Here is a 26,850-nt window from a genome sequence, read left to right as displayed (position 1 = left end):
GAGAAGCTCAAGACTATAAACTGCCTTTCCTCACCACTGTCATGTCTTTAACAGGTTTCTGACTAGCTCGCGAGCGCCTCATATCAGTGACCCACAAGCTAACAACGACAATAAGAAGAGGCACAGCAAGCTTTGATAGGCTCTGCAAAATCAAACCTCTCTACTCCAGCATTGTTGAGGCCGGCAAGACCCATTTTCCACGCGCCCAGAACCTGTCCATAGATGAGAGGATGGTAGCCTCAAAAGCTAGAATTGGCCTCAAACAATATATGTGTAACAAGCCAACAAAATGCGGTAAAAAACTGTTTGTTTTGGCCGATTCTGTGTGTGCCTACACTTGGAATTTTTTTAGTTTACGAGGGGAAATCCATCTTAGCCACCGGTAAGGGACTTAGTTATGATTCCGTTATGGAATTATTGGATTTTCCACTGCTGGGGACGGGCTACAAACTGTATTGTGGACAATTTTTACACAAGCCCTACCCTGTTTACAGACCCAAGGAAGCTGGATGTATGGTCTTGTGGCACCATTCGTCCCAACAGAGTGGGTTTTCCAAAAATAAAAGTAAACGACATGCCTAACAGGGCTGATAGGAGTAACCATGCAATGGATTCATAAAGATGAGCTGCTCTTTGTAAAGTGGATGGATACCAGAGGTGGTCATGTGCTCCAGTATCCACAAATCGTTCAGTGGCGATCACGTCAGCAGGCGTGTGAAGGACGCTAATGGGGCATGGACCAAGAAAAATGTCCCCATTCCAGCTGCTGTAAAGGATTCCAACAAGAGCATGGGAGGTGTGGACCTGTCAGACGCGCTGATAGGCTACTACAATGTTCTCCACAAGACAATGAAATGGTACAAGACATTGTTCTATTACTTCATCGACATTGCTGTGGTGAATGCATTCATCCTCCAGAAGGAAATGGCTAAGAGTTGTGGACCCCCATGACACAGCTATCCTTCAGAGAGCTGCTCATCCATGAGCTTGCTGACTACGGCACAAAGTCCACAACAGCACCTTCTGTCCCCTCTACTCCTGCCAACAGTGTTGTTCACCTGCTAAAATAAATAACTGCAGACCTGAATGCGCCTCAGGGCCAAAAGAGCACAGCAGGGAGGCGTCATTGTACTCTGTGCCACAATAAATTCCCCATCAGCTGCACTACTTGTGCCGTTACCCTCTGCTTCACAGCAGAAAGAGACTGCTATGGGACTTGGCATCAGCAGCACAATCCTGTGTAGAGGACTGTGGGTGTTCTAAATACTCTAATTGTAAATAGTGTGTAAATAGTTTTTTTTCTCACTTTGTGTGCGGTTTGTGGTGTGTGCACTTATGACATTAGATCAATGTTGGCTGCTAATTTGGCTCTTATCTTAAATAGTTCACTTCTGTGTTGGGAGGCATTGGATCAGCGTTCTAGTCGCGTCTCCTGTTAGTACCTTTTATGTAGGGAAGCTAATGATCCATCATGTATGACATTCCTGGGTGTATGTAAACTTACATTTTTATTAACATAGCATTTGATGTTCTCTATAGTGATGTACTTTAGCAATTGACCAATTGGGCCACTTGGGTAGATTTGGGCAAACTCGTGAGGGACACCTGGAAGACATCATACTAAATATTCTGTAGCTCTCTCATTCTTGAATGTATCAGTCTGACACTTTGCACACACACTGTTGCCCTGTTGTGGACGACATCTAAATTATCCCCAGCTTCCCATCACAATGTATGGCCTTTTATTGCATTTCAAAGATGATGCAACAAAAATAGAAAACACATGTTTTTTTGTTTGTTTTATCTTTTACCAGATCTATTGTGTTATATTCTCCTACATTAATTCACATCTCCACAAACTTCAAAGTGTTGCCTTTCAAATAGCATCAAGAATATGCATATCCTTGCTTCAGGTCCTGAGCTACAGGCAGTTAGATTTGAGTATGTCATTTTACGCTGAAATTGAGATGAAGGGTCCTATCCAGAAGAGGTTAATCAGCTTTTTGATATGCCACACCTGTCAGGTGAATGGATTATCTTGGCAAAGGAGAAATGCTCACTCACAGGGATGTAAACAGATTTTTGCACAACAGTTTAGAGAAATAAGCTTTTTGTGTGTATGGAACATTTCTGGGAATTTTTATTTCAGCTCATGAAACATGGGACCAAGACTTTATATGTTGCGTTTATATTTTTGTTCAGTGTATATACATACATATACACTGAACAAAAATATAAAACGCAACATGTAAAGTGTTGGGCCCATTATGAACACTTGCGCTTTCCATCACATACTGACCAGTTGAATCCAGGTGAAAGCTATGATCCCTCCACTTCAATCAGTGTAGATCAGGGTTCTTCAATTCCGGTCCTGGAGGGCCGAAACACTTCTGTTTTTTATTTCTACCTGGTAGTTAATTGCACTCACCTGGTGTCCCAGGTCTGAATTAGCCCCTGATTAAAAGGAGAGGAGGAAAAACAGAGCTGTTTCAGCCCTCCAGGACCGGAATTGAAGAACCCTGGTGTAGATGAAGGGGAGGAGACAGGTTAAAGAAGGATTTTTAAGCCTTGAGACAATTGAGACATGGATTGTGTATGTGTGCCATTCAGAGGGTGAATGGGCAAGACAAGATTGAAGTGCCTTTGAACGGGGTATGGTAGTAGGTGCCAGGTGCACCGGTTTGAGTGTTAAGAACTGCAGCGCTGCTGGTTTTTCACACTCAACAGTTTCCTGTGTGTATCAAGAATGGTCCACCACCCAAGACATCCAGCCAACTTGACACAGCTGGGAAGCATTGGAGTCAATATGGGCCAGCATCCCTGTGGAACGCTTGACACCTTGTAGAGTCCATGCCCCGACGAATTGAGGCTGTTATTAAGGCAAAAGGGTGGTGCAACTCAATAGTAAGAAAGGTGTTCCTAATGTTTTGTACAATCGGTGTATGTCTGCTGAAGAGAGACGAGAGCATGAGAAAATTAGTTTTGATCAGTCATGGAAATAAGTGCTGAAAACATGTTGGCTCACTATTTTAAAAGATAATGGAGAACAAGCTATAGGATTAAAAATACAAGACAGATACAGATGACTAGCGCTAGCTAATGCTACCTAGAAAAAAGATGAAATCAATATCGTATCAATATAATATCATCAAAAATAATATTGAGATACGTAACTATAGATTTTTTCCCCCATCACTAATTCAGTCCAGACAGATTATTTCGGTTTACACGCAGAATCTTTCCACGAGAGATTATACAAACACAACACAAATTCACACCCAACCAGGTAATGGAATTCCCATATGGATCCTGCATGGCCAGTGTACTAATGCACTTTCCCAGTCTTTCCAAGGGGGGCTTAACTTTTCTAACAATAACATTGTTTTTTCATGTTGTCAGAACAAAACAAGAACGACCTCCCGAGTGGCGCAGTGGTCTAAGGCACTGCATCGCAGTGCTAGCTGTGCCACTAGAGATCCTGGTTCGAATCCAGGCTCTGTCGTAGCCGGCCGCGACCGGGAGACCCACGGGGGGCCAGTATGAAAAATAAATAAATATGTATGCACTCACTAACTGTAAGTCGCTCTGGATAAGAGCGTCTGCTAAATGACTAAAATGTAAAATGTATAACATGCCAGACATACGAGGGAGGCATATCAAAATCATCAAGAAAAAATATTCCATGCCATCAGTCTTTTAAAGTTCCCTTTTTGCGTTTGAAGTTAGTCAGAGAGAAATGACAGTTAGCAAGCTGATTTTTTTTTTTTTAAAGGTAATAAATGACAATGTAGGTTGAGCGGCTAAGAGCTTTTCCAAGGAAACTAATTGCATGTGTGTATGTATGCAGCACTTTGGAGGCAAGACCTCAAAATAAATTATAGGCTCCTGTATATTGGTAAAGGTCAAAGCTATTACTAAAATGCATAGAAATGGGAAACATTATTAAACATACATTAATACACACAATATTCAACTCCAAACCCATGGAAAGTGGAAGATAAAGAGGCAAAATGGATGTCCCTTCACTAAGAAGAAAGTAGAGTATTTCTACACATTATATTCCAATATGGATAAAAATCTAGAATCATATGTTTATCGACCCTTACTGATCTCTAAATGACATCTCATCTATCAACTATTTAGGAGTAACATCAAATTAAAGCTATTACCAAGACCAAAGTAAATGCTATTATCGAGACTACAGTCAACAAACTGATCTTTTAAACAATCTACAGGTGATGACTTCACCAACAAGTCACTGAATGTGCAACTTTTGGTACAATACAGACAGGCTGCACCTCAACTCAGTGCTCCATAGATGTGACGTCAGTAGAAAGCTAACAGCACGACAGCATCAACTAGCTAACCTATAGAATGATCTAGAGGCAACACCAACGACAACGACTACACAGGATGAGATTTTTTTATTTATTAAACCAGAGCCATATACAGTGGGGAAAAAAAGTATTTAGTCAGCCACCAATTGTGCAAGTTCTCCCACTTAAAAAGATGAGCGAGGCCTGTAATTTTCATCATAGGTACACATCAACTATGACAGACAAAATGAGAAAAAAAAATCCAGAAAATCACATTGTAGGATTTTTAATGAATTTATTTGCAAATTATGGTGGAAAATAAGTATTTGGTCAATAACAAAAGTTTCTCAATACTTTGTTATATATCCTTTGTTGGCAATGACACAGGTCAAACATTTTCTGTAAGTCTTCACAAAGTTTTCACACACTCCATGCAGATCTCCTCTAGAGCAGTGATGTTTTGGGGCTGTCGCTGGGCAACACGGACTTTCAACTCCCTCCAAAGATTTTCTATGGGGTTGAGATCTGGAGACTGGCTAGGCCACTCCAGGACCTTGAAATGCTTCTTACGAAGCCACTCCTTCGTTGCCTGGGCGGTGTGTTTGGGATCATTGTCATGCTGAAAGACCCAGCCACGTTTCAACTTCAATGCCCTTGCTGATGGAAGGAGGTTTTCACTCAAAATCTCACAATACATGGCCCCATTCATTCTTTCCTTTACACGGATCAGTCATCCTGGTCCCTTTGCAGAAAAACAGCCCCAAAGCATGATGTTTCCACCCCCATGCTTCACAGTAGGTATGGTGTTCTTTGGATGCAACTCAGCATTCTTTGTCCTCCAAACACGACGAGTTGAGTTTTTACCAAAAAAGTTCTATTTTGGTTTCATCTGACCATATGACATTCTCCCAATCCTCTTCTGGATCATCCAAATGCACTTTAGCAAACTTCAGACGGGCCTGGACATGTACTGGCTTAAGCAGGGGGACACGTCTGGCACTGCAGGATTTGAGTTCATGGCGGCGTAGTGTGTTACTGATGGTAGGCTTTGTTACTTTGGTCCCAGCTCTCTGCAGGTCATTCACTAGGTCCCCCCGTGTGGTTCTGGGATTTTTGCTCACCGTTCTTGTGATCATTTTGACCCCACGGGGTGAGATCTTGCGTGGAGCCCCAGATCGAGGGAGATTATCAGTGGTCTTGTATGTCTTCCATTTCCTAATAATTGCTCCCACAGTTGATTTCTTCAAACCAAGCTGCTTACCTATTGCAGATTCAGTCTTCCCAGCCTGGTGCAGGTCTACAATTTTGTTTCTGGTGTCCTTTGACAGCTCTTTGGTCTTGGCCATAGTGGAGTTTGGAGTGTGACTGTTTGAGGTTGTGGACAGGTGTCTTTTATACTGATAACAAGTTCAAACAGGTGCCATTAATACAGGTAACGAGTGGAGGACAGAGGAGCCTCTTAAAGAAGAAGTTACAGGTCTGTGAGATCCAGAAATCTTGCTTGTTTGTAGGTGACCAAATACTTATTTTCCACCATAATTTGCAAATAAATTCATAAAAAATCCTACAATGTGATTTTCTGGATTTTCTCTCTCTCAATTTGTCTGTCATAGTTGACGTGCACCTATGAAGAAAATTACAGGCCTCTCTCATCTTTTTAAGTGGGAGAACTTGCACAATTGGTGGCTGACTAAATACTTTTTTCCCCCACTGTATTTAGACATATTTATAAATATGTCTCTGACCTCAATCTGTTGCCTCAGTTCCCCTCATTTACTGAGAAAAACACAGCAGCGTCTCTGTTTATCAATTTGTGTGTCAATTAGCAGCGAGAGGCGTCACCTCTTTGCTCTGTTGCTAGCGACAACCGCACTGGAGGAGTAACAAGTTAATTAGAGTCACTAAGAGTCACTTCCTGTAGCTACCCTACCCTCCCTCCGAAATGGTGTGTGGGTGTGTGACTGTGGCGGCCAGTGCTGTTTAAGATGAGGGAGAACGATATTTTTTTTTTATGGGCCTTATTTCTATGACAGCATATTGGATGACTGTCACTCATATTCCATTCACTCAGCTTAATGTAACATCGATAGGTTTAGGTTACTACATGATACTCATTTATCCTATTCCCATCATGAGGTTGCTAAAACCTAGCCTATGAATTAAAGTTTACCACGTAGGTGCACAGGTCAAGAGAAAGATCAATAACGCCTTGCACACTCTTGCCTGCAGCGAGCTGATCTAGGGTGTAATCATTAGTCCAACAGTTGCAAAAGAGAGTTTCTATTGGACCAATTTAGGTATGTTTATCCCCGTTTCATTTCATTTGCTTCCGTTTAAGAAACTTTATTCAACATAAATCGCCGGATTGAATACACCCCTGGTCACACACAAACACAGTTCACTTTCATAGCAGCCACATACAAACAGCATGATCACTTTGCTCGTTAATTCCTTCTAACATCTACGCACTCTCCTCCTCACACCTTTTCCCTTCGCTTGTGGACTTCAGTGTCCAACACATCTGCTGTCTGTGACCTGGCAAAAACCTTATTATCATAACTGCTAACCGCTACACACAGCCTACATCGTTGTCACCATATTAGCTAACGTCATAGTCAACATAGCTACTAGAACTAATGCATTAGTAAACCCACTACAATCATGCAGTGAGCATGCAAGCAGTTTAGCAGTTACACATGCAGGCCCAGTGGCAAATTAATAAAACCAAAAGCTTAACTTGACTTGAAAAGTTCCATTGTTGGATAGCCATAGCCAGCTAGCTAACATAGCATCCCTCTCTGTTTAAGCTGGGTGTTTGAGTAGGCTAAACTAGCTAGCTGCATTCGAAAGCTAAGTAAGTGAAAGTAAAAAAACAAAAAACAAATATAGCTAGCTCTGCTCTATTGCCTTTATCTGAGTCAACTACTCACCACATTTTATGCACTGCAGTGCTAGCTAGCTTTAGCTTATGCTTTCAGTACTAGACTCATTCTCTGATCCTTTGATTGGGTGGACAACCTGTCAGTTCATGCTGCAAGAGCTCTGATAGGTTGGAGGATGTCCTCTGGAAGTTGTCAATTAATGTGTAAGTCTATGGAAAGGGCTGAGAACCATGGTTTTTATTGAAGTCAATGTACCCAGAGGAGGATGGAAACTAGCTTTTCTCCGGATACACCATGGTGTACCCTACAGAGTGCTGTTGAGAATGCTGTTGAGGGTACTGTAGACCATTGTAAAAACAGTGTGTTTTTATAAATAATTTGGAGACGTGAATATATTCATTATGTTTCACTATTTTTTATATTCACGGAGGATGGTCCTCCCCATCCTCCTCTGAGGAGCCTCCACTGGTGTGTGTATGTGTAATAATAATTTGGTAGGTGCTTATATTTGTCTTATTTCACACATTTATAAGTGTGTATTAATATGCATGTGTGAATTGGAAGAGTTTTTGCATATCCCACTCAGACATCCCAGCTCTTCTACGTAAATATACAGAGTTTACAAAACATTAGGAACACCTTTCTAATATTTAGTTGCACCCCCTTTTGCCCTCAGAACAGCCTCAATTCGTCGGGGCATGGACTCTACAAGGTGTCGAAAGCTTTCCACAGGGATGCTGGCCCATGCTGACTCCAATGCATTTCCACAGTTGTGTCAAGTTGGCTGAAAGTCCTTTGGGTGGTGGACCATTCTTGATACACACAGGAAAACTGTTGAGTGTGAAAAACCCAGCAGCATTACAGTTCTTGACACAAACCGGTGCGCCTGGCACCAACTACCATACCCTGTTCAAAGGCACTTAAATATTTTGTCTTGCCCATTCACCCTCTGAATGGCACACATACACAATCCATGTCATAATTGTCTCAAGGCTTAAGAATCCTTCTTTAATCATCTACACTGATTGAAATGGATTTAACAAGTGACATCAATAACGGATCATAGCTTTCACCTGGATTCACATTGTCCGTATGTCATGGAAAGAGCAGTGTTTTGTAGACTCAGTGTAATGGCTTGTTATAGTGCTTGATGAAGGACATATGGGGAATGGAGGGAGTGTGAGAAAAAGGAGGGGAGGGAGAGAGAGAAGCTTTTCACAGAATAGTACTGTGCTTCATACATTTTAAAACATTTTTAATCTAGAACTATCCACACACTCAATAAAAAATGTTTACTGGACAGGTGCTACCTTGTCTCTCTTCACTCCCACTCTATTGCCAAATGGCCACTGAGGCAACAAACTTAGGTAAGACAGAAATATGTGGGCCTTCTTCTGAATCCAAGCATTGTCTGGTTCCACAATCTAGGTCCAAGATGGCAGTGGATTCAAACAGGTGGCTGTAATCTGACACAGAGACTGAGGAACAGAAGTCTTATGTCTTTCTCGCTCATGTTCTCTAAATCTCCCTCTCCCCGACTTTCTCTCTTTTACTCTCTCTCACCCCCACTTCCTCTCCCCATTACTTTCTACTGCTTTCTCCCTCTCTCTCAGGGGCCAGCGGGACACAGCAGCACTGTGCCTCAGCCTCTCTCTGTCGGTCACACTGGCAACGCAGACTTGAGCTGCTTTCTCTCCTCAGTCATCCTCTTCAACAGGGAGGCAAGTGGCTGACACTGTCCCCACAGAAAAAACACAGACACTCACAACTCTGCCCCTCAGAGCCCACCACACACCACCCTTCCCCTCCTCTCACTCCCTCCTTCCCTCCCACTCTCCTCTGTTGCTCCTAGGGGCGTGACTCCCAAATCGACAGTGCTGACGAAAGTCTGTACACATCTCCACCTCATCTCACCCTTTATCCCTCTCCTACTCTCTCTTCTTCCCTCTAATCCTCCCCTCACATTCTGTTCTCGTCAGCCTCCTAAACCCACTTAACAAGCGACAGCAGCTCTGAACACCACATCAATCACTTAGAAACTAGATCACCATAAAATATGTACAGAACAAAAATATAAAACCAACACGTAAAGTGTTGGTCCCATGTTTCATGAGCAGAGATAAGGGCCCAGAAATGTTCCATACTCACAAAATGTCTCTCAAATTTTGTGGACAAATTTGTTTACATCCCTGTTAGTGAGCATTTCTCCTTTGCCAAGAATCTATCCACCTGACAGGTGTGGCATATCAAGAAGCTGATTAAACAGCATGATCAGGTGCACCTTGTGCTGGGGACAATAAAATGTGCAGTTTTGTCACACAACACAATGCCATAGATGTCTTAAGGTTTGAGGGAGCATACAATTGGCATGCTGACTGCAGGAATCTCCACCAGAGCTGTTGCCAGATAATTGAATGTTCATTTCTCTACCATAAGCCACCTCCAACGTTGTTTTAGAGAATTTGGCAGTACGTCCAACCGACCTCACAACCGCAGACCATGTGTAACCACGCCAGCCCAGGACCTTCACATCCAGCTTCTTCACCTGCGGGATCGTCTGAGGGGGTGCTGCACATTATTCCTGTCTATAATAAAGCCCTTTTGTGGGGAAAAACTCATTCTGATTGGCTGGGTCTGGCTCCCCAGTGGGTGGGCCAGGCTGCCAAAAGGGTGGTCCTATGCCCTCCCAGGCCCACCCATGGCTGCGCCCTTGCCCAGTCATGTGAAATCCACAGATTAGCGCCTAATGAATTTATTTCAATTGACTGATTTCCTTATATGAACTGTAACTCAGTAAAATCTTTGAAATTGTTGCATTTACATTTTTGTTCAGTATACATGGAGACCAGTGGTATCTGGTGGGACTTTAAATCGGAAGACGGGCTGATGGTAATGGCTGGAACAGATTGGAATAAATGGAATCAAACACTTGTATCATGGTTTCCATGTTTGATACCATTGAATTCTCTCCATTCCAGACATTACTATGAGCAATCCTCCCTTCACCAGCCTCATCTGATCACTGATGGAGACGTAGAGAGTCCAAATATGTCCTACCAGCAGGAAAGAGTGAGGGGGGGATGGATGGATGGAAGCAAATATGGAGAGGGGAAGGAGGGAGACAAAGGAAAGAGAAAGAGCGAGAAAGCGGAGGTAAGTAGGGAGGGAGATAGCTATCAGGGTGAACCACTAAAGCAATGCAGTATTAAAAGAGCACACAGCCTTGTTATTCCCTCCTCTTTGATTTAATCAAATCAAATGTTATTTGTCACATGCTTCGTAAACAGCAGGTGGCTGACTCCTGGTACAGGGAGAGGATTTTCCCCTCACTGCCCTGTTACACTGATGGACAGACGCACAGGGTGGGGGGAGGCAAGGAGTAGGGGAACGGTGCTGAAAAGATGTAGATAGAACTAATTTGTTTGTTTCTTTGTAAAATATGTGGTCCTATTTAGTCTTTGGCCCACCGAGATGTCAAGAGGAAATCAAACATAGTCCTCATCCACAGCTATTAGTGTGAACTTGAGTACAGAGTTAACTGCCTGCTGATATAGCCCCATAACCTTGCCCAGTTACTAGTGCAGTACACTACCATTGGCTCATACTGCCTCCAAATCAAATCAAATTGTATTAGTCACATGCTTAGTAAACAACAGGTGTAGACTAACAGTGAGATGCTTACTTACGGGCCTTTCCCAACAATGCAGAGAGAAAAGAAAGAGAAAATAATAACACAAGGAATAAATACACAATGAGTAACTTGGCTGTATAAACGGGGTACCAGTACAGAGTCGATGTGCAGGGGTACGATGTAATTGAGGTAGATATGTACATATAGGCAGGGATAAAGTGACTAGGCAACAAGATAGATAATTAACAGTAGCAGCAGAGTCTGTGAATAAACAAAAGAGTTAATGCAAAAAGAGTCAATTCAGATTGTCCGGGTAGCTATTGGTTAACTATTTAACTTATAGCTTGAGGGTACAAGCTGTTCAGGGTCCTGTTGGTTCCAGACTTGGTGCATCGGTACCGCTTGCCTTGTGGTAACAGAGAGAACAGTCTATAACTGGGGTGGCTGGAGTAGCTGACAATATTTAGGGCCTTCCTCTGACACCGCCTGGTATAGAGGACCTGGATGGCAGGAAGCTTGGCCCCAGTGATGTACTGGGCTGTACGCACTACCCTCTGTATCGCCTTGCGGTCGGATGCCAAGCAGTTGCCATACCAAGCTGTGATGCTTGGTATGAGAGCGCCTTTGAGATGCTCTCAAAGGTGCAGCTATATAACTTTTTGAGGATCTTAGGGCCCATGCCATATCTTCTCAGCCTCCTAAGGGGGAAGAGGCACTGTCGTGCCTTCTTCAGGACTGTGTTGGTGTGTGTGGACCATGATAATTCCTTAGTGATGTGGACAAGCTCTCGACCTGCTCCACTCCAGCCCCGTACTGTATTGGGGAAGAGAGGGATGCAGGGACCACAGAATGGATGCAAGAACCGCAAATCTCTTTCCCTCTAGAGCAGGGTTTCCCAAACTTGGTCCTGCCCCCCCTGGGGTGCACATTTAGATTTTTGCCCTAGCACTACACACCTAATTCAAATAACCAACTCTTCATCAAGCTTATTATTTGAATCAGCTGTGTAGTGCTAGGGCAAAAACCAAAACGTGTACCCAGGGGGGGCCCCAGGACCGAGTTTCAGAAACCCTACTCTAGAGCACGCACTTCTCGCACCCCCTCCTCTCCCTCTTTGGGCTCAGCATATTCGAGTTAGTAGTGGAGTTTTCCCAGAAATACAATTCTCAGAGTGACAATGATTAAATTCCTAAAGCCGACCGGCGCATCGATAAAACAGAAGGTAAACAATTGTACAAAAGGGTGCAAGCGCGGGCACACACGCACCGACACACACACACACACACTACCTTCAACACTTGGACTTGTCCCTCATTGGTGATATCTTTGAGTAGATTACAGAAGGATCTGCACAGGCCCTCAGCATAGTTCTGTAGGAAGTCAGTAGCTGACAGGTAGATGTAGGCGTTGACTATCTGGAGGCATGTCCTCAGGTTCTCTGAGCTCAGCTCTGAAACAGACAAACACATCATCACATTAGAGGGAGGGAGAGATGAGCCAGACAAACTCCTACTCTTTGTGAGCTTTACAGTGTGCCAAGGTCCTATCTCACCAGGCAGTAAGAGGCTGGCCTGGCACTAAGGGATGGATGCCCTTGAGGAAGCCACCCCTCAGCAGGCCCAGGGAATATCAACATCCACTGCCAAGATGGATGTTTCAGTGCTATGAACCAAGTGATATGGTGAGTCAATGCTTTGACTCACGAGCACATTTTGAACAGCTAAGGGCTTGAACAAACTAAGCCGTCATGCAGTCCACGATACAACATTAGTCAAGAGCACTTGGATAAACTCAAACCTTCCTGGTTAAATAAAGGTTAAATAAATCCAAATAAAATATCTGTTGCTAAGTCTAGCAAAACAACACACTCCTACAAGCCTACCTAACTACAGCACCATGGGGGTTAATATGATAAATACATTCTCCAACATAACATCTAAATTATTCAAACTCACCCTCTACTTACATTTGCAGCATAACTAACATCTCTCTGTATTATTAGCATTGAATCACTCCTGGAGTGATATATAGCCGTTAGGCCTGAGTCCCTGGTGTTTTCCCACGTCTACAGTGCCTTACAAAAGTATTCATCCCCCTTGGCGTTTTTCCTATTTTGTTGCATTATAACCTGCAATTTAAATGGATTTTTATTTGGATTTCATGTAACGGACATACACAAAATAGTCCAAATTGGTGAAGTGAAAAAAATAACGGAAAAGTGGTGCGTGCATATGTATTCACCCCCTTTGCTATGAAGCCCCTAAATAAGATCTGGTGCAACCAATTACCTTCAGAAGTCAAATAATTAGTTAAATTAAGTCCACCTGTGTGCAATCTAAGTGTCACATGATCTGTCACATTATCTCAGTATATACACACACCTGTTCTGAAAGGCCCCAGAGACTGCAACACCACTAAGCAAGGGGCACCACCAAGCAAGGGGCACCACCAAGCAAGCCAAATCCATTATAAAACAATTGAAAGAATTTGGCACCACAACAAACCTGCCAAGAGAGGGCCGCCCACCAAAACTCACAGACCAGGCAAGGGGACTGGGAAACTGGTCAAAATTGAAGGAATGATGGATGGCGCTAAATACAGGGAAATTCTTGAGGGAAACCTGTTTCAGTATTCCAGAGATTTGAGACTGGGACGGAGGTTCACCTTCCAGCAGGACAATGACCCTAAGCATACTGCTAAAGCAACAATCGAGTGGTTTAAGGGGAAACATGAAAATGTCTTGGAATGGACTAGTCAAAGCCCAGACCTCAATCCAATTGAGAATCTGTGGTATGACTCAAAGCAGTTTTGCCTTGAAGAATGGGCAAAAATCCCAGTGGCTAGATGTGCCAAGCTTATAGAGACATACCCCAAGAGACTTGCAGCTGTAATTGCTGCAAAAGGTTGCTTGGGGGGGGGGGTTTAGTCTTATTTCTTGTTTGTTTCACCCCCCAAAATATTTTGCATTTTCAAAGCGGTAGGCATGTTGTATAAATCAAAATGATACAAACCCCCCCAAAAAAATCAATTTTAATTCCAGGTTGTCAGGCAACAAAATAGGAAAGATGCCAAGGGGGATGAATACTTTCGCAAGCCACTGTACCTGATTAGTAATGGAGTTTTGCAGTTCAGTGATTGAAGCAAACAATCCATCAAGAGGTAGAGACTCTAGCTGTGTGTTTGTATTTCTGGATTATTAGTGCTGATAAATGATGTGTAACAAACTTGTCTAATCACCAACAATCTTATTTTTATGTCTCAATTTCTTTTTTTACTCTGTTCACCCCTTAGTGTTAATCTGCCCAGAAAGGTATAGTAGAACTGGGTTGAGTCCCAGTATAAAGTAGTGCATTTATAGGGAATAGGGTGCCTATTGGGACGGACACTAGGAGCCTTAATCCTATGAAGAGAATCTACATCTCACCACAGAGAAGGAGAAAACGAAAGAACATTGAGGCAAAGTAGAAAGCTATACAACAAAGCAATCAATACATCTCATTTAAATGTATACGGAAATCTGCATTTTTAAAAATTTATTCAAGCCACTAGGGAACTAAAATGTAAAATACATGAAGGGATTAACGTTGAACCTTTACTAATCATTATGGAACCTAGCTACTCCCTGATACAATTCAACCCACTAGGGAGCTAACATGTAAATGAGAAATACATGATGAAGGGATTAATGACGAACCTTTACTAATCATTATGGAACATAGCTACTGTAACCCTGTTGTTTATCATGTGACTCACTGTGGGCTTATAAAAGCTGCTTTTGACAGGGTTTCCTTCCATAGATGTGCAATAACTAAACTGACCACAGCCACAGAGCCATACTGGTGTGTGTGCGTATGTCAGCAAACTCTTCCTAGATGGCCGCGAGGAGCTCAATTTAACAGTGATGTGGAGTGTCATGGTGGCTGATCCAAACCCCACCAACACACACACACAAACACAGAGGAAGCTTGTGTCTAATAGTAATATGAAGTGGCAGGGTTACCGCTCCTAACGTCTGGAATAGCAGTCTGCTTCCATCCCCAGAAACACACACACACACCTTACCCTTTCAAATCCCCTCCCGCTCCTCTCCCTTCCCATAATTTGTCCTCTCTAACGTATATAACATTAGGATATTTTTGTGCCACAAAGCTAACACCGCCAGACATTCTCTATTACCAATTTCAGACAGAAGACCTGGTATGTTACCTAAAAAAATATAAGGCAATGTTTGTATGAACCCCTTTCAAAAATCCCCTTTCTTGCAGTATACCCCTTTCATACATATCAGTAGGCATGGTAATATAGTGGGATATTGGTCTGTGTATGAAAGGGATTTATGAGTGAACATATATTTCAAATTCTGTGCACGTTATTTAATAGTTATGACAAATATTTGTATTTAACGACATTTTGCTCATTTGTGAATGGACCGGAAGGAGGAAAATAATCGCAACAAATTGGATGCGCCCTTGTTGCTAGGCGTCATGAGGTGAATTAACTAAGAAATTAACCTCCCCTGCACTTTGTAGGTGATTGTTGTTGGATGCATTAGCCTACTTCTCTGACTCTCTCTTACAGAGGTGTAGTATAGTCCAGTTTAATCTTCTACTAGCTCTGAGCTAGTGGACTACCTCTATTCTCAAAGCAGTGAGCGACAGACAAAATGCACTTCTAACCTGGATAAAAACGGAAATTGATATGTGAATATACAAATCCTACATGTCCTGTAAGAGAGAGGGGTAAAAGTCCTGACTAAAATCAGATATATTGCCATTGCATCCGATGCTCATTCCCATTCAAGCTACAAGTAATAAATGGTAGTAATGTATGCGATGTGCATTCGTAGTGTATGTGACCAATCGGGATTTCAAAATTCAGCGGAGGGCCGCACAGATTTTTTTTCAGACAGATTTGTTTGTCAAAAGCTAGTTGCGGGCCAGAAAAAAGGCAGTTGTTTGTATTTAAAATAAAATAATAATAATAATAATAATAATAATAATAATAATAATAATAAATATCCCAATCGTTTGTTTTGAACTCAAACCTCCCCAGGACTGGTTTGAATGGGCTCGCGGGCTATGCACAGGCTGTTAATGTGGGCAATATATTTAATAGCATCTGCACAGGTAGTTAATGATAATGTATGCAAGGCATCTCAACCCTGCTAGCTTCATGAATATTTAAAGTGTCTTCAGAAAGTATTCACAAACCTTGAATTTAACATTTTGTTGTGTTACAGCCGGAATTGTAAATTGATTAAATTAAGATTTGTGTCACTGGCCTACACACAATACCCCATAATGTCAAAGTGGAATTAAGTTCAAGCGTACAAATGTGCTTAAAAAGTCACAAGAAGTTGCATGGACAAAAACAGTGTTTAACATGATTTTGAAAGACTACCTCCTCTCTGTGCCCCACACATACAATTATCTGTAAGGTCCCTCAATCGAGCAGTGAATTTCAAACACAGATTCAGCCACAAATAATAATATGCCATTTAGCAGACGCTTTTATCCAAAGCGACTTACAGTCATGTGTGCATACATTTTTACGTATGGGTGGTCCCGGGGATCGAACCCACTACCCTGGCGTTACAAGCGTCATGCTCTACCAATTGAGCTACAGAGGACCACAAAGACCAGGGAGGTTTTCCAATGCCTGCAAAGAAGGGCACCTATTGGTAGATGTGTAAAAAAATAAAAAAGTAGACATTGAATATCCATTGGAGCATGGCAAAGTTATTAATTACATTTGGATGGTGCATCAACACAACCAGTCAATACAAAGATACAGGCGTCCTTCCTTACTCAGTTGCCGGAGAGGAAGGAAACTGCTCAGGAATTTCACCATGAGGCCAATGGTGACTTTAAAACAGTTACAGAGTTTAATGGCTGTGATAGGAGAAAACTGAGGATGGATAAACATTGTAGTTACTCCACAATAATAACCTAAAATGACAACGTGAAAAGGAAGGATGTACAGAATACAAATATTCCAAAACATGCATCCTGTTTGCAATAAGGCACTAAATTAAACTGCAAAAATAGGGGCAAATAAATTAACTTTATGTCCTGGATACAAAGCATCATGTTTGGGGCAAATCCAACACATCACGGAGTACCCACTGTTCATATTTTCAAGCATGGTGGTGGCTGAATCATGTTATGGATATGCTTGTCATCGGCAAGGACTAGGGAGTTTTTTGGGGGGATAAAATCGAAACGGAATAGAGCTAAGCACAAGCAAAATCATAGAGGAAAAGCTGGTTCAGTCTGCTTTCCAACAGACACTAAATATACACTGGAGTTGCTTACCAAGACGATATTACATGTTTCTGAGTGGCCAAGTTACAGTTTTGACTTAAATCTGCTTGAAAATCTATGGCAAGACTTGAAAATGGCTGTCTAGCAATGATCAACAACCAATTTGCACTGCTTGCTATGAATGATATCTAATGATGTTTGCATGTTTAGGTAAAAATACAAATAATGTCACATTTGGAACAATGACAAGTAAAGAGCGTTTGTTTATTTTTTTCACAATCTGAGTGGGTGGGTCTGGCTATTTTTCAAGCAGTGCCGTCGTTGCAGGGACGTAGGCACAGGTGGGCCCAGACCCACCCATTGGGATTAAAATTGATTTAATTATTTGTCACAATCTACACAAAACATTAAATGTCAAAGTGGAATAAAAATTCTAACATTAAAAAAAGACACTAATATACCTAGATTTGATACGTTTTCACCCCCGAGTCAATTAAGTGATAATGCCCAAGAAGCCGGTGTTTGGAGGATATATTGGCATGGGTGTTGTTAGGACCGAGACTAAATCGGCAAACCGTGCCAATATATCCTCAAAATACCGGCTTCGAGGGGATTATCACTTTAATACAACGGGTTACCAACATATCAAAATAAAGATTGACATATTTTAATTAAAAACATTATTTTGGGCCTCCCGAGTGGCGCAGCGGTCTAGGGCACCACATCGCAGTGCTTGAGGCGTCACTACAGACCCGGGTTCGATCCCAGGCTGTGTCGCAGCCGGCAGCGACAGGGAGACACATGAGGCAGCGCACAATTGGCCCAACGTCATCCAGGTTAGTGGAGGGTTTGGCCAGCTGGGATGTCCTTGTCCCATCACGCTCTCGCGACTCCTTGTGACAGGCCGGGCGCATTCACGCTGACTTCCTCCGACACATTGGTGCGGCTGGCTTCCGGGTGTAGCGAGCAGTGTGTCAAGAAGCAGTGCGGCTTGGCAGGGTCGTGTTTCGGAGGACGCATGACTCAGAACCTTTGCCTCTCCTGAGTCCGTACGGGAGTTGCAGCGATGGAACATACCAATTGGATATCAAATAAATAAAAAAGATTACCTTATTTTGATGAATTTATTCATACTATTTCAGTCTTCCACAAAATATAGTCCCTAAACAAATCGAGGGTTGCTACCCAAGCCGGCTGGTCATTCGTTCTATCGGTTCAGTTGCCAGAGACATGACCCAGTTGTTCAGTCTTTTTATTTTGTATCTATGGACGCGACCCAGTCGTTCGTTCGAAATGTTCTATTGCCATACTGGCTGGCAACGTTCTTATCCCTTGCTTGGTAGCTAGCCAACTACGGCTAACTTACAGTCACGTCAAAAAGTGCAGCCAGAATAACAGCAAAGTGTCCTCATTGGCATTTGTTCAAGCGGTTTTCTAGTGACATTTATTTGGATACATCCATAACAATGAGCTAATGAGGCGTGATTTTGCCTGGCATAGAAAATATGCTCACTCGTCAGGACACACTGTTGTTCACAGGAGCTAGCCAACAACACAGCTAACACTCACTTCAAACTGAAGCTGGAAAGACTGCAAACGTTTCGTTTTACCTGTTTTCAATTGACATTTCTTTGTATAGTTCCATAAAAATTATGCCAGCTGATGCATGATTTCGACTGGCTGAGAAGCGCTGCCTGTCTGTCTCGTCCCGACACGTTCATTACTATGGGACAGCTGGAGGTCGAATTTGAATATTGAAACAATGTTGTAAATGCCGGAGAGACAGACGCCAAGGTTTATGCAAATCTCCTTTGTTGAAAACTAAATGTTAGTCTAAAAGAAATATCTAGATGCTTTTTATAGTGGAGATCAAGCTAATAAATTGCCTGGCTGGGCTGATGAGACAGTGGATTGCACAGTCAGATGGAACAGAGTAAATAGGCATTTTAACGTCATAGATTTAACCGGTGGTAACTTGTGGAATATACATCGGCTGGAATGCGGTTTTAATCAATCAGCATTCAGGATTAGACCCACCCGTTGTATAATTCATGTTAGAAACACATTTGGCAGTGATTACAGCTGTGAGTCTTCTTGCGTAAGTCTCTAAGAGCTTTGCACACCTGGATTGTGCAATATGTTATTTTCCTGCTGAAAGGTAAATTCCTCTCCCAGTTGCTGGTGTAAAGCAGACTGAAGCAGGTTATCCTCAAAGGTTTTGCCTATGCTTAGCTCCATCATGTTTATTTTAGTCTTTGCCGAAGTCAAGCATACCCATACCATGATGCAACCACCACCATGCTTGAAAATAAGGAGGCAGTTACTCAGTGATGTGTTGTGTTTGCATTAAGGCCAAAAAGTGTATTCCTTTGCCTTGTTTTTTCGTAGTACAACTTTAGTGCCTTGTTGCATACAGGACGCATGTCTTGGAAATATTTTAGTCTTTATATTTGTATTCTTCTCTGTCATTTAGTACATTATTGTGGAGTCACTACTATGTTGTTGATCCATCCTCAGTTTTCTCCCATCACAGCCATTGAACTCCGTAGCTATGTTAAAATCACCAATGACCTCATGGTGACATCCCTGAGCAGTTTCTTTCCTGTCCTGCAGCTTAGTTCAGAAGGACGACCATCTTTGATGCGTCTGGTTGGTTTAATACATCATCCACAGCATACAGCGCATTTGGAAAGTATTCAGACCCCTTCCCTTCTTCCACATTTTGCTACTTTACAGCCTTATTCTAAAATGGATTAAATAAATATAAAACTCCTTAATCTACACACAATAACCCATAATGACAAAGTGAAAACAGGTTTGTAGAAATGTTCGCAAATGTATTACAAATAATAAACAGAAATAGCTAATTTACATAAGTATTCAGACCCTTTGCTATGAGACTCAAAATTGAGCTCAGGTGCATCCTATTTCCATTGATCATCCTTGAGATGTTTCTACAACTTCATTGGAGTCCACCTGTGGTAAATTCAACTGATTTGACATGATCTGGAAAGGCACACAAACATATATATATATATATATATATATATACACACATATATATACACATATATATATATGTATATATATAAATCAATAAGGTCCCACAGTTGATAGTGTATTTCAGAGCAAAAACCAAGCCAAGGAATTGTCCGTAGAGCTCCGAGACAAGATTGTGTCGAGGCACAGATCTGGGGAAGGGTACCATAAAATGTCTGCAGCATTGAAGGTCCCCAAGAACACAGTGGCCTCCATCATTCCTAAATGGGAGAAGTTCGGAACCATCAAGACTCTTCTTAGAGCTGGCCGCCTGGCCAAACTGAGCAATCAGGGTATAAGGGCCTTGATCAGGGAGGTGACTAAGAACCCAAAGGGAGAACCTTCCAGAAGGACAACCATCTCTGCAGCACTCCACCAATTAGGCCTTTATGGTAGAGTGGCCAGATGGAAGCCACTCCTCAGTAAAAGGCACATGAGAGCCCACTTGGAGTTTGCCAAAAGGCACCTAAAGGACTCTCAGACCATGAGAAATAAGATTCTCTGGTCTGATGAAACCAAGATTGAACTCTTTGGCCTGAATATCAAGCGTCGTCTGGAGGAAACCTGGCACCATCCCTATGGTGAAGCATGGTGGTGGCAGCATCATGCTGTGGGGATGTTTTTCAGTGGCAGGGACTGTGAGACTAGTCTGGATCGAGGGAAAGATGAAAGGAGCAAAGTACAGAGAGATCATTGATAAAAACCTGCTCCAGAGCCCTCAGGACCTCAGACTGGGGGCGAAGGTTCACCTTCCAACAGGACAACGACCCAAAGTACACAGCCAAGACAATGCAGGAGTGGCTTTGGGACAAGTCTCAATGTCCTTGAGTGGCCCAGCCAGAGCCGGGACTTGAACTCGATCGAACATCTCTGGAGAGACGTGAAAACAGCTGTGCAGCGACGCTCCCCATCCAACCTGACAGAGTTTGAGAGGATCTGCAGAGAAGAATGAGAGAAGCTCGCAAATACAGGTGTGCCAAGCTTGTAGCGTCATACCCAAGAAGACTTGAGGCTGTAATCGCTGCCAAAGGTGCTTCAACAAAGTACTGAGTAAAGGATCTGAACACTTACGTAAATGTGATAGTTATTTTTTTAATATACAAATTAGCTACAATTTCAAAAAAACTGATTTTGCTTTGTCATTATGGGGTATTGTATGTAGATTGATGAGAGGCGAAAAATACAATTTAATTAATTTTAGAATAAGGCTGTAATGTAACAACATTTGGAAAGTCTAGGGGTCTGAAAACCTTCCGAATGCAGTGTAATTATTAACAACCATGCTTAAAGTGATATTCAATGTCTGATTTGTTATTGTTACCCATCTACCCATCACTGCTCTTCTTTATGAGGCTTTTGAAAAGTTCGCTGGTCTTCGTAGTTGAATCTGTGCTTTAAATTCAATACTTGACTGAGAGACCTTACAGATATTGTATGTATGGGGGACAGAGGAAGGGGTAGTCATTCAAAAACCAAGTCAACTCCTATTATTTCAAACAGAGTCCATGTAACTTAATGTGATTAGCCAAATTTTACTCCTGAACTAATTTAGGCTTGCCTAAACAAAGGGGGTGAATACTTATGCAACGACTATATTTGAGTTTGTTTTTATTAATTTGCCAAATTTGTAGAATTTGCTTTTCGCTTTCAAATTATGGAGTGTTTAGTGTAGATCAATGACAAAAAAAATATATTCAATCACCCTCGACCAGCAACATGTGCCAGTGTCGTGGAAAAACTCAACTATACCCATTGCTAAAGCATCTAATCCCTTTGTGCTGAATGACTACTGCCCTGTTGCCTTGACATCCTTAGTAATGAAATGCGTTGAGAAAATTGTTTTAAAGTCATATCTTCGGTGCCACCCAGCAGTTCCTCAACCCCTTTCAGTTTGCCTAATCAGCCCAGCAGAGGAGTTGATGATGCCATTCTTACTCTCCACAACATGGTCTATAGACATCTAGAGGGCACCAAATCCCATGTCAAAACCTTCAGTTCATTAGCAATGTTCTGCCCCTAATGTCTCCCAAGGTCAGCACTGTCTTTTCCCCTGCCTGTGTGGGTCACTAGCCATGGATTGTATCCCTTGCCAGGCCACCTTGAGTTTCCTGAGGAGAGGATCCTCTCCACCCTTTGCTTGTTTGCCTCCTTGTCCACCAGTATCAGACTTTAAATCTCACGTTGTACATCTCTTAAAGCCTGTCTAATCACCCTCAGCATAAACTGCCTTCTTCCAATTAAGTAGTGATTTTAGATGTTTTGATACCTAGGGAAGATGTTACAGGTCTTGGTAGGCACAACTGACTCAACACAGAAGTTTACATAGTCTGAAACAACATCTGTGAGTTCATTAAGAGCAGAGCGGCTGTCCTCAAATAACTCCCACATAGTACAAATCAAAACACCCTTGGAGACGAGTGATACTGGTCTCGTTTTAACTGTAGGTTTCTCCCTTTCCAGGAACCGATAGAAGGTTGGCTGGAGGTACACAACATTGTGGTCTGATGTCCCCAGGGAAGGTTTGGTGGTGGCAGAGAAAGCATTTGGTATTGTCCCATGGCACAAATCAAGAGTCCTATTTTCCTCGCATGGCATTTCACATTATGGTGGTATGTGAACAGGACCTTGCGCAACGTGCAGTTTCTAAAATCCCCTAAAATAAATGTGGGTGTGTCAGAGGAGATGGAGTCCAGTTTCTGTGACAGATTATAAATAATCTCTGATGCCTTTGCTAGATTAGCTTTTGTTTGAATGTACACAACGGTAACAAACAATTGGGGGAACGCACAGGGCAAATAGTAGGGTCGCAGTGACACAGAAAGCAATTCGATGTTGGGGGTACCAAGTCGCCCTCTTACCAGGACTGATTTATACCACTGATCCCTGACAAGCAGGCAGACTACCCCGCCGTGATGTTTCCTTGTAGCAGTCAGATCACGGTCCACTCTGACCAGTGTGAAGCCGGCAGGCTGCACCTCACTGTCCACGACTCTGTCATCCAGCTCATCCGCTTTCCCCCTCAGTGACTGGGCGTTGATCAGCAAGGTGGTGTGTAAGGAACGTTTTTTCTTAAATGTTTTAAGTCTGTCTGATTCCCCATTTTTTCCACATTTGCATTTGGGCTGGTAATCCACTCGCAGACAATCAGATATGGGCCCTTGGGATATCGATCGCGTTCGAGTTGCTTTGTTGTAGTAGGAACAGCAACGGTTTGGAAGCTAAAAAGAAGAATTTACTTTCAAATGAGCTAATTCCAAAGTGTTTAAAGGTCCAATGCAGCATTTTCTTTTTTTCTCAATATCAAATAATTTCTGGCTAACAATTAAGTACCTTACTGTGATTTTTGACCATTTTAATTGAAAACAAACAAACAAAAATAGCTTCTTAGCAAAGATACATGTGGGGAGGGAAAACTGAAAACTAGTTATTGGCAGAGAGGTTTGAAACTATCTTTCTTATTGGTCTATTAAGTAATTAGGCCAAAACTCCATCCCACCAAAACAGGATGACACTTTAAGGGCATTGCCATTTTCACAGTATTATTCCAATCTCATAGTGTGGAAATATACATGTATATAAAACACAGGAAAACCGTTTTTTTTTTTTTTTTTACTGGACAGGGCCTTTAAAAAAGAGAGTCACATGCAGAGCAGAAAATGCTGCTTTACTCAAGTAGCCTAGATGCTTCAAATGAATTATTGGATATTTCACCGTACACTAGCCATTGACAGAGACGGAATCTAAAAGTTGTGCCCAGGTGAAAATTATCCTGTGAATATCTCTATTTCAGCACAATGCCAGATAAGGTTAAGGTGAGAAATGAGACTTCTACAGGTTTGAATTGTTCCCTGAGGGATGGAAGAATGGAGTAAGTGCAAGTAAACTAATAGAACGCTTTGATAAAGCTCCCTTTCAATTCCGTTGAGAATCCTTTCACAGAGGGAAATTCACTTTGGAACGTTGGAATGCACTGGGAACGTGTTAGAGGAGGATGATGGAAGTTTGTCTGAATAAGGATCCTTCTAACTACTAATGGATGAAATTATGGTATTAAACAATGAAGAGGAAGAAGCGGGGAGAGAGAAGAGAGAACCGAGAAAGGGCCACGCAAAGAGGCGAGAGAGAATGTGAACGATAATCTCCATATAGACTGTTTCTAAATAAACAATTATAAGTGCAGTATGATCCTCACAGGTCCAGAGATGTGCTCCCAGCATGATACACTCTAGGCCTATAGCAGTCCAGGCATGTGTCCCATCAAGTGATTTCACGCTCCAACGAGCACAATCCATCCTTCAATTTCGAAATGCATTGCCATAATATGTGATACAGTCAGTATAGTACACTGTGTTTGTATAAGTAGAAGTTATGATTCTGCCTACAGCGGCAGAAATCTATTTTCTATGCTACAGTAAAAGTAATTTTATATCCATATTTCAGCAGGGGTCATGAACTAGATTCAGTTGCGGGCAATTTTTTGTTGAGTGGATGGTCAGGGGACCGGCCCGGAACATAATTAAAAATAATTTGCAAACTGCACATTGATAGCAGGAAGCCCAAACAGATATAATATTTGACTAAAACAATCCTCTCAAACCTTGCTTACATTTGTATACGATCACATCTCTATTATGCGTGGGAATACTCTGGAACAGCTTTCCAATGTTAAAACCACTTGGAGCTGATTTGCTGGTGTTTTACAGTCTTATGTCCAACAATAAAAAATAAAATAATTTGCTCAGAAAACTTTCTGGTAACCTGCGGAGTTAGAGATAAAAAGTCTGTGGCATTTTACTGTACCTTAGTCCATGCCACTCTGACATCGCTCATCCATATATGTACAGTGAGGGGAAAAAAGTATTTGATCCCCTGCTGATTTTGTACATTTGCCCACTGACAAAGACATGATCAGTCTATAATTTTAATGGTAGAATTATTTGAACAGTGAGAGACAGAATAACAAAAAAATCCAGAAAAACACATGTCAAAAATGTTATAAATTGATTTGCAATTTAATGAGGGAAATAAGTATTTGACCCCTCTCAATCAGAAAGATTTCTGGCTCCCAGGTGTCTTTTATACAGGTAACGAACTGAGATTAGGAGCACACTCTTAAAGGTAGTGCTCCTAATCTCAGTTTGTTACCAGTATAAAATACACCTGTCCACAGAAGCAATCAATCAATCAGATTCCAAACTCTCCACCATGGCAAAGACCAAAGAGCTCTCCAAGGATGTCAGGGACAAGATTGTAGACCTACACAATGCTGGAATGGGCTACAAGACCATCGCCAAGCAGCTTGGTGAGAAGGTGACAACAGTTGGTGCGATTATTCGCAAATGGAAGAAACACAAAATAACTGTCAATCTCCCTCAGCCTGGGGCTCCATGCAAGATCTCACCTCGTGGAGTTGCAATGATCATGAGAACGGTGAGGAATCAGCCCAGAACTACACGGGAGGATCTTGTCAATGATCTCAAGGCAGCTGGGACCATAGTCACCAAGAAAACAATTGGTAACACACTACGCCGTGAAGGACTGAAATCCTGCAGCGCCCGCAAGGTCCCCCTGCTCAAGAAAGCACATATACAGGCCCGTCTGAAGTTTGCCAATGAACATCTGAATGATTCAGAGGAGAACTGGGTGAAAGTGTTGTGGTCAGATGAGACCAAAATCGAGCTCTTTGCCATCAACTCAACTCGCCATGTTTGGAGAAGGAGGAATGCTGCCTATAACCCCAAGAACACCATCCCCACCGTCAAACATGGTGGAAACATTATGCTTTGGGGGTGTTTTTCTGCTAAGGGGACAGGACAACTTCACTGCATCAAAGGGACGATGGACGGGCCATGTACCGTCAAATCTTGGGTGAGAACCTCCTTCCCTCAGCCAGGGCATTGAAAATGGGTCGTGGATGGGTATTCCAGCATGACAATGACCCAAAACACACGGCCAAGGCAACAAAGGAGTGGCTCAAGAAGAAGCACATTAAGGTCCTGGAGTGGCCTAGCCAGTCTCCAGACCTTAATCCCATAGAAAATCTGTGGAGGGAGCTGAAGGTTTGAGTTACCAAACGTCAGCCTCGAAACCTTAATGACTTGGAGAAGATCTGCAAAGAGGAGTGGGACAAAATCCCTCCTGAGATGTGTGCAAACCTGGTGGCCAACTACAAGAAACGTCTGACCTCTGTGATTGCCAACAAGGGTTTTGCCACCAAGTACTAAGTCATGTTTTGCAGAGGGGTCAAATACTTATTTCCCTAATTAAAATGCAAATCAATTTATAACATTTTTGGCATACATTTTTCTGGATTTTGTTGTTGTTATTCTGTCTCTCACTGTTCAAATAAACCTACCATTAAAATTATAGACTGATCATGTCTTTGTCAGTGGGCAAATGTACAAAATCAGCAGGGGATCAAATACTTTTTTCCCTCTCTGTATATATTCTTAATTCATTCCTTACTTAGATTTGTGTGTATTGGGTATATGTCGTGAAATTGTTAGATATTACTTGTTAGATATTACTGCACTGTCGGAGCTAGAAGCACAAGCACTTTGCTACACCCGCAATAACATCTGCTAAACACGTGTATGTGACCAATAGAATTTGATTTTCTTTTATTTTAATGACCTCTGTGGTATAGTAGAAGTCATTCTCTCTCTGACTCATCCTCCTGCCTTTCCCTCTCCTCCTCAGCACCATCAAAGTGAAGGTAA

At 42.2% G+C, this 26,850-nt stretch overlaps 1 protein-coding gene across 1 annotated transcript in view; it reads right to left on the bottom strand.

Annotated features, from left to right (window-relative positions):
* The window catches only part of ipo11 (importin 11), a gene marked incomplete at its 5' end in the record, with an annotated part of 149,279 nt that overhangs the window by 70,036 nt on the left and 52,393 nt on the right, over positions 1-26,850 (bottom strand). The window contains 1 exon segment of the mRNA XM_045212406.1: positions 12,119-12,279. Coding sequence (XP_045068341.1) covers positions 12,119-12,279 — 161 coding nt within the window.

This window comes from Coregonus clupeaformis, unplaced genomic scaffold (genome assembly GCF_020615455.1).
Source record: "Coregonus clupeaformis isolate EN_2021a unplaced genomic scaffold, ASM2061545v1 scaf0011, whole genome shotgun sequence".
Classification (NCBI taxonomy): Eukaryota; Metazoa; Chordata; class Actinopteri; order Salmoniformes; family Salmonidae; genus Coregonus; species Coregonus clupeaformis.
The sequence above is the reverse complement of the archived record's forward strand: the minus strand, read 5'-3'. Positions and strand labels throughout refer to the sequence as shown.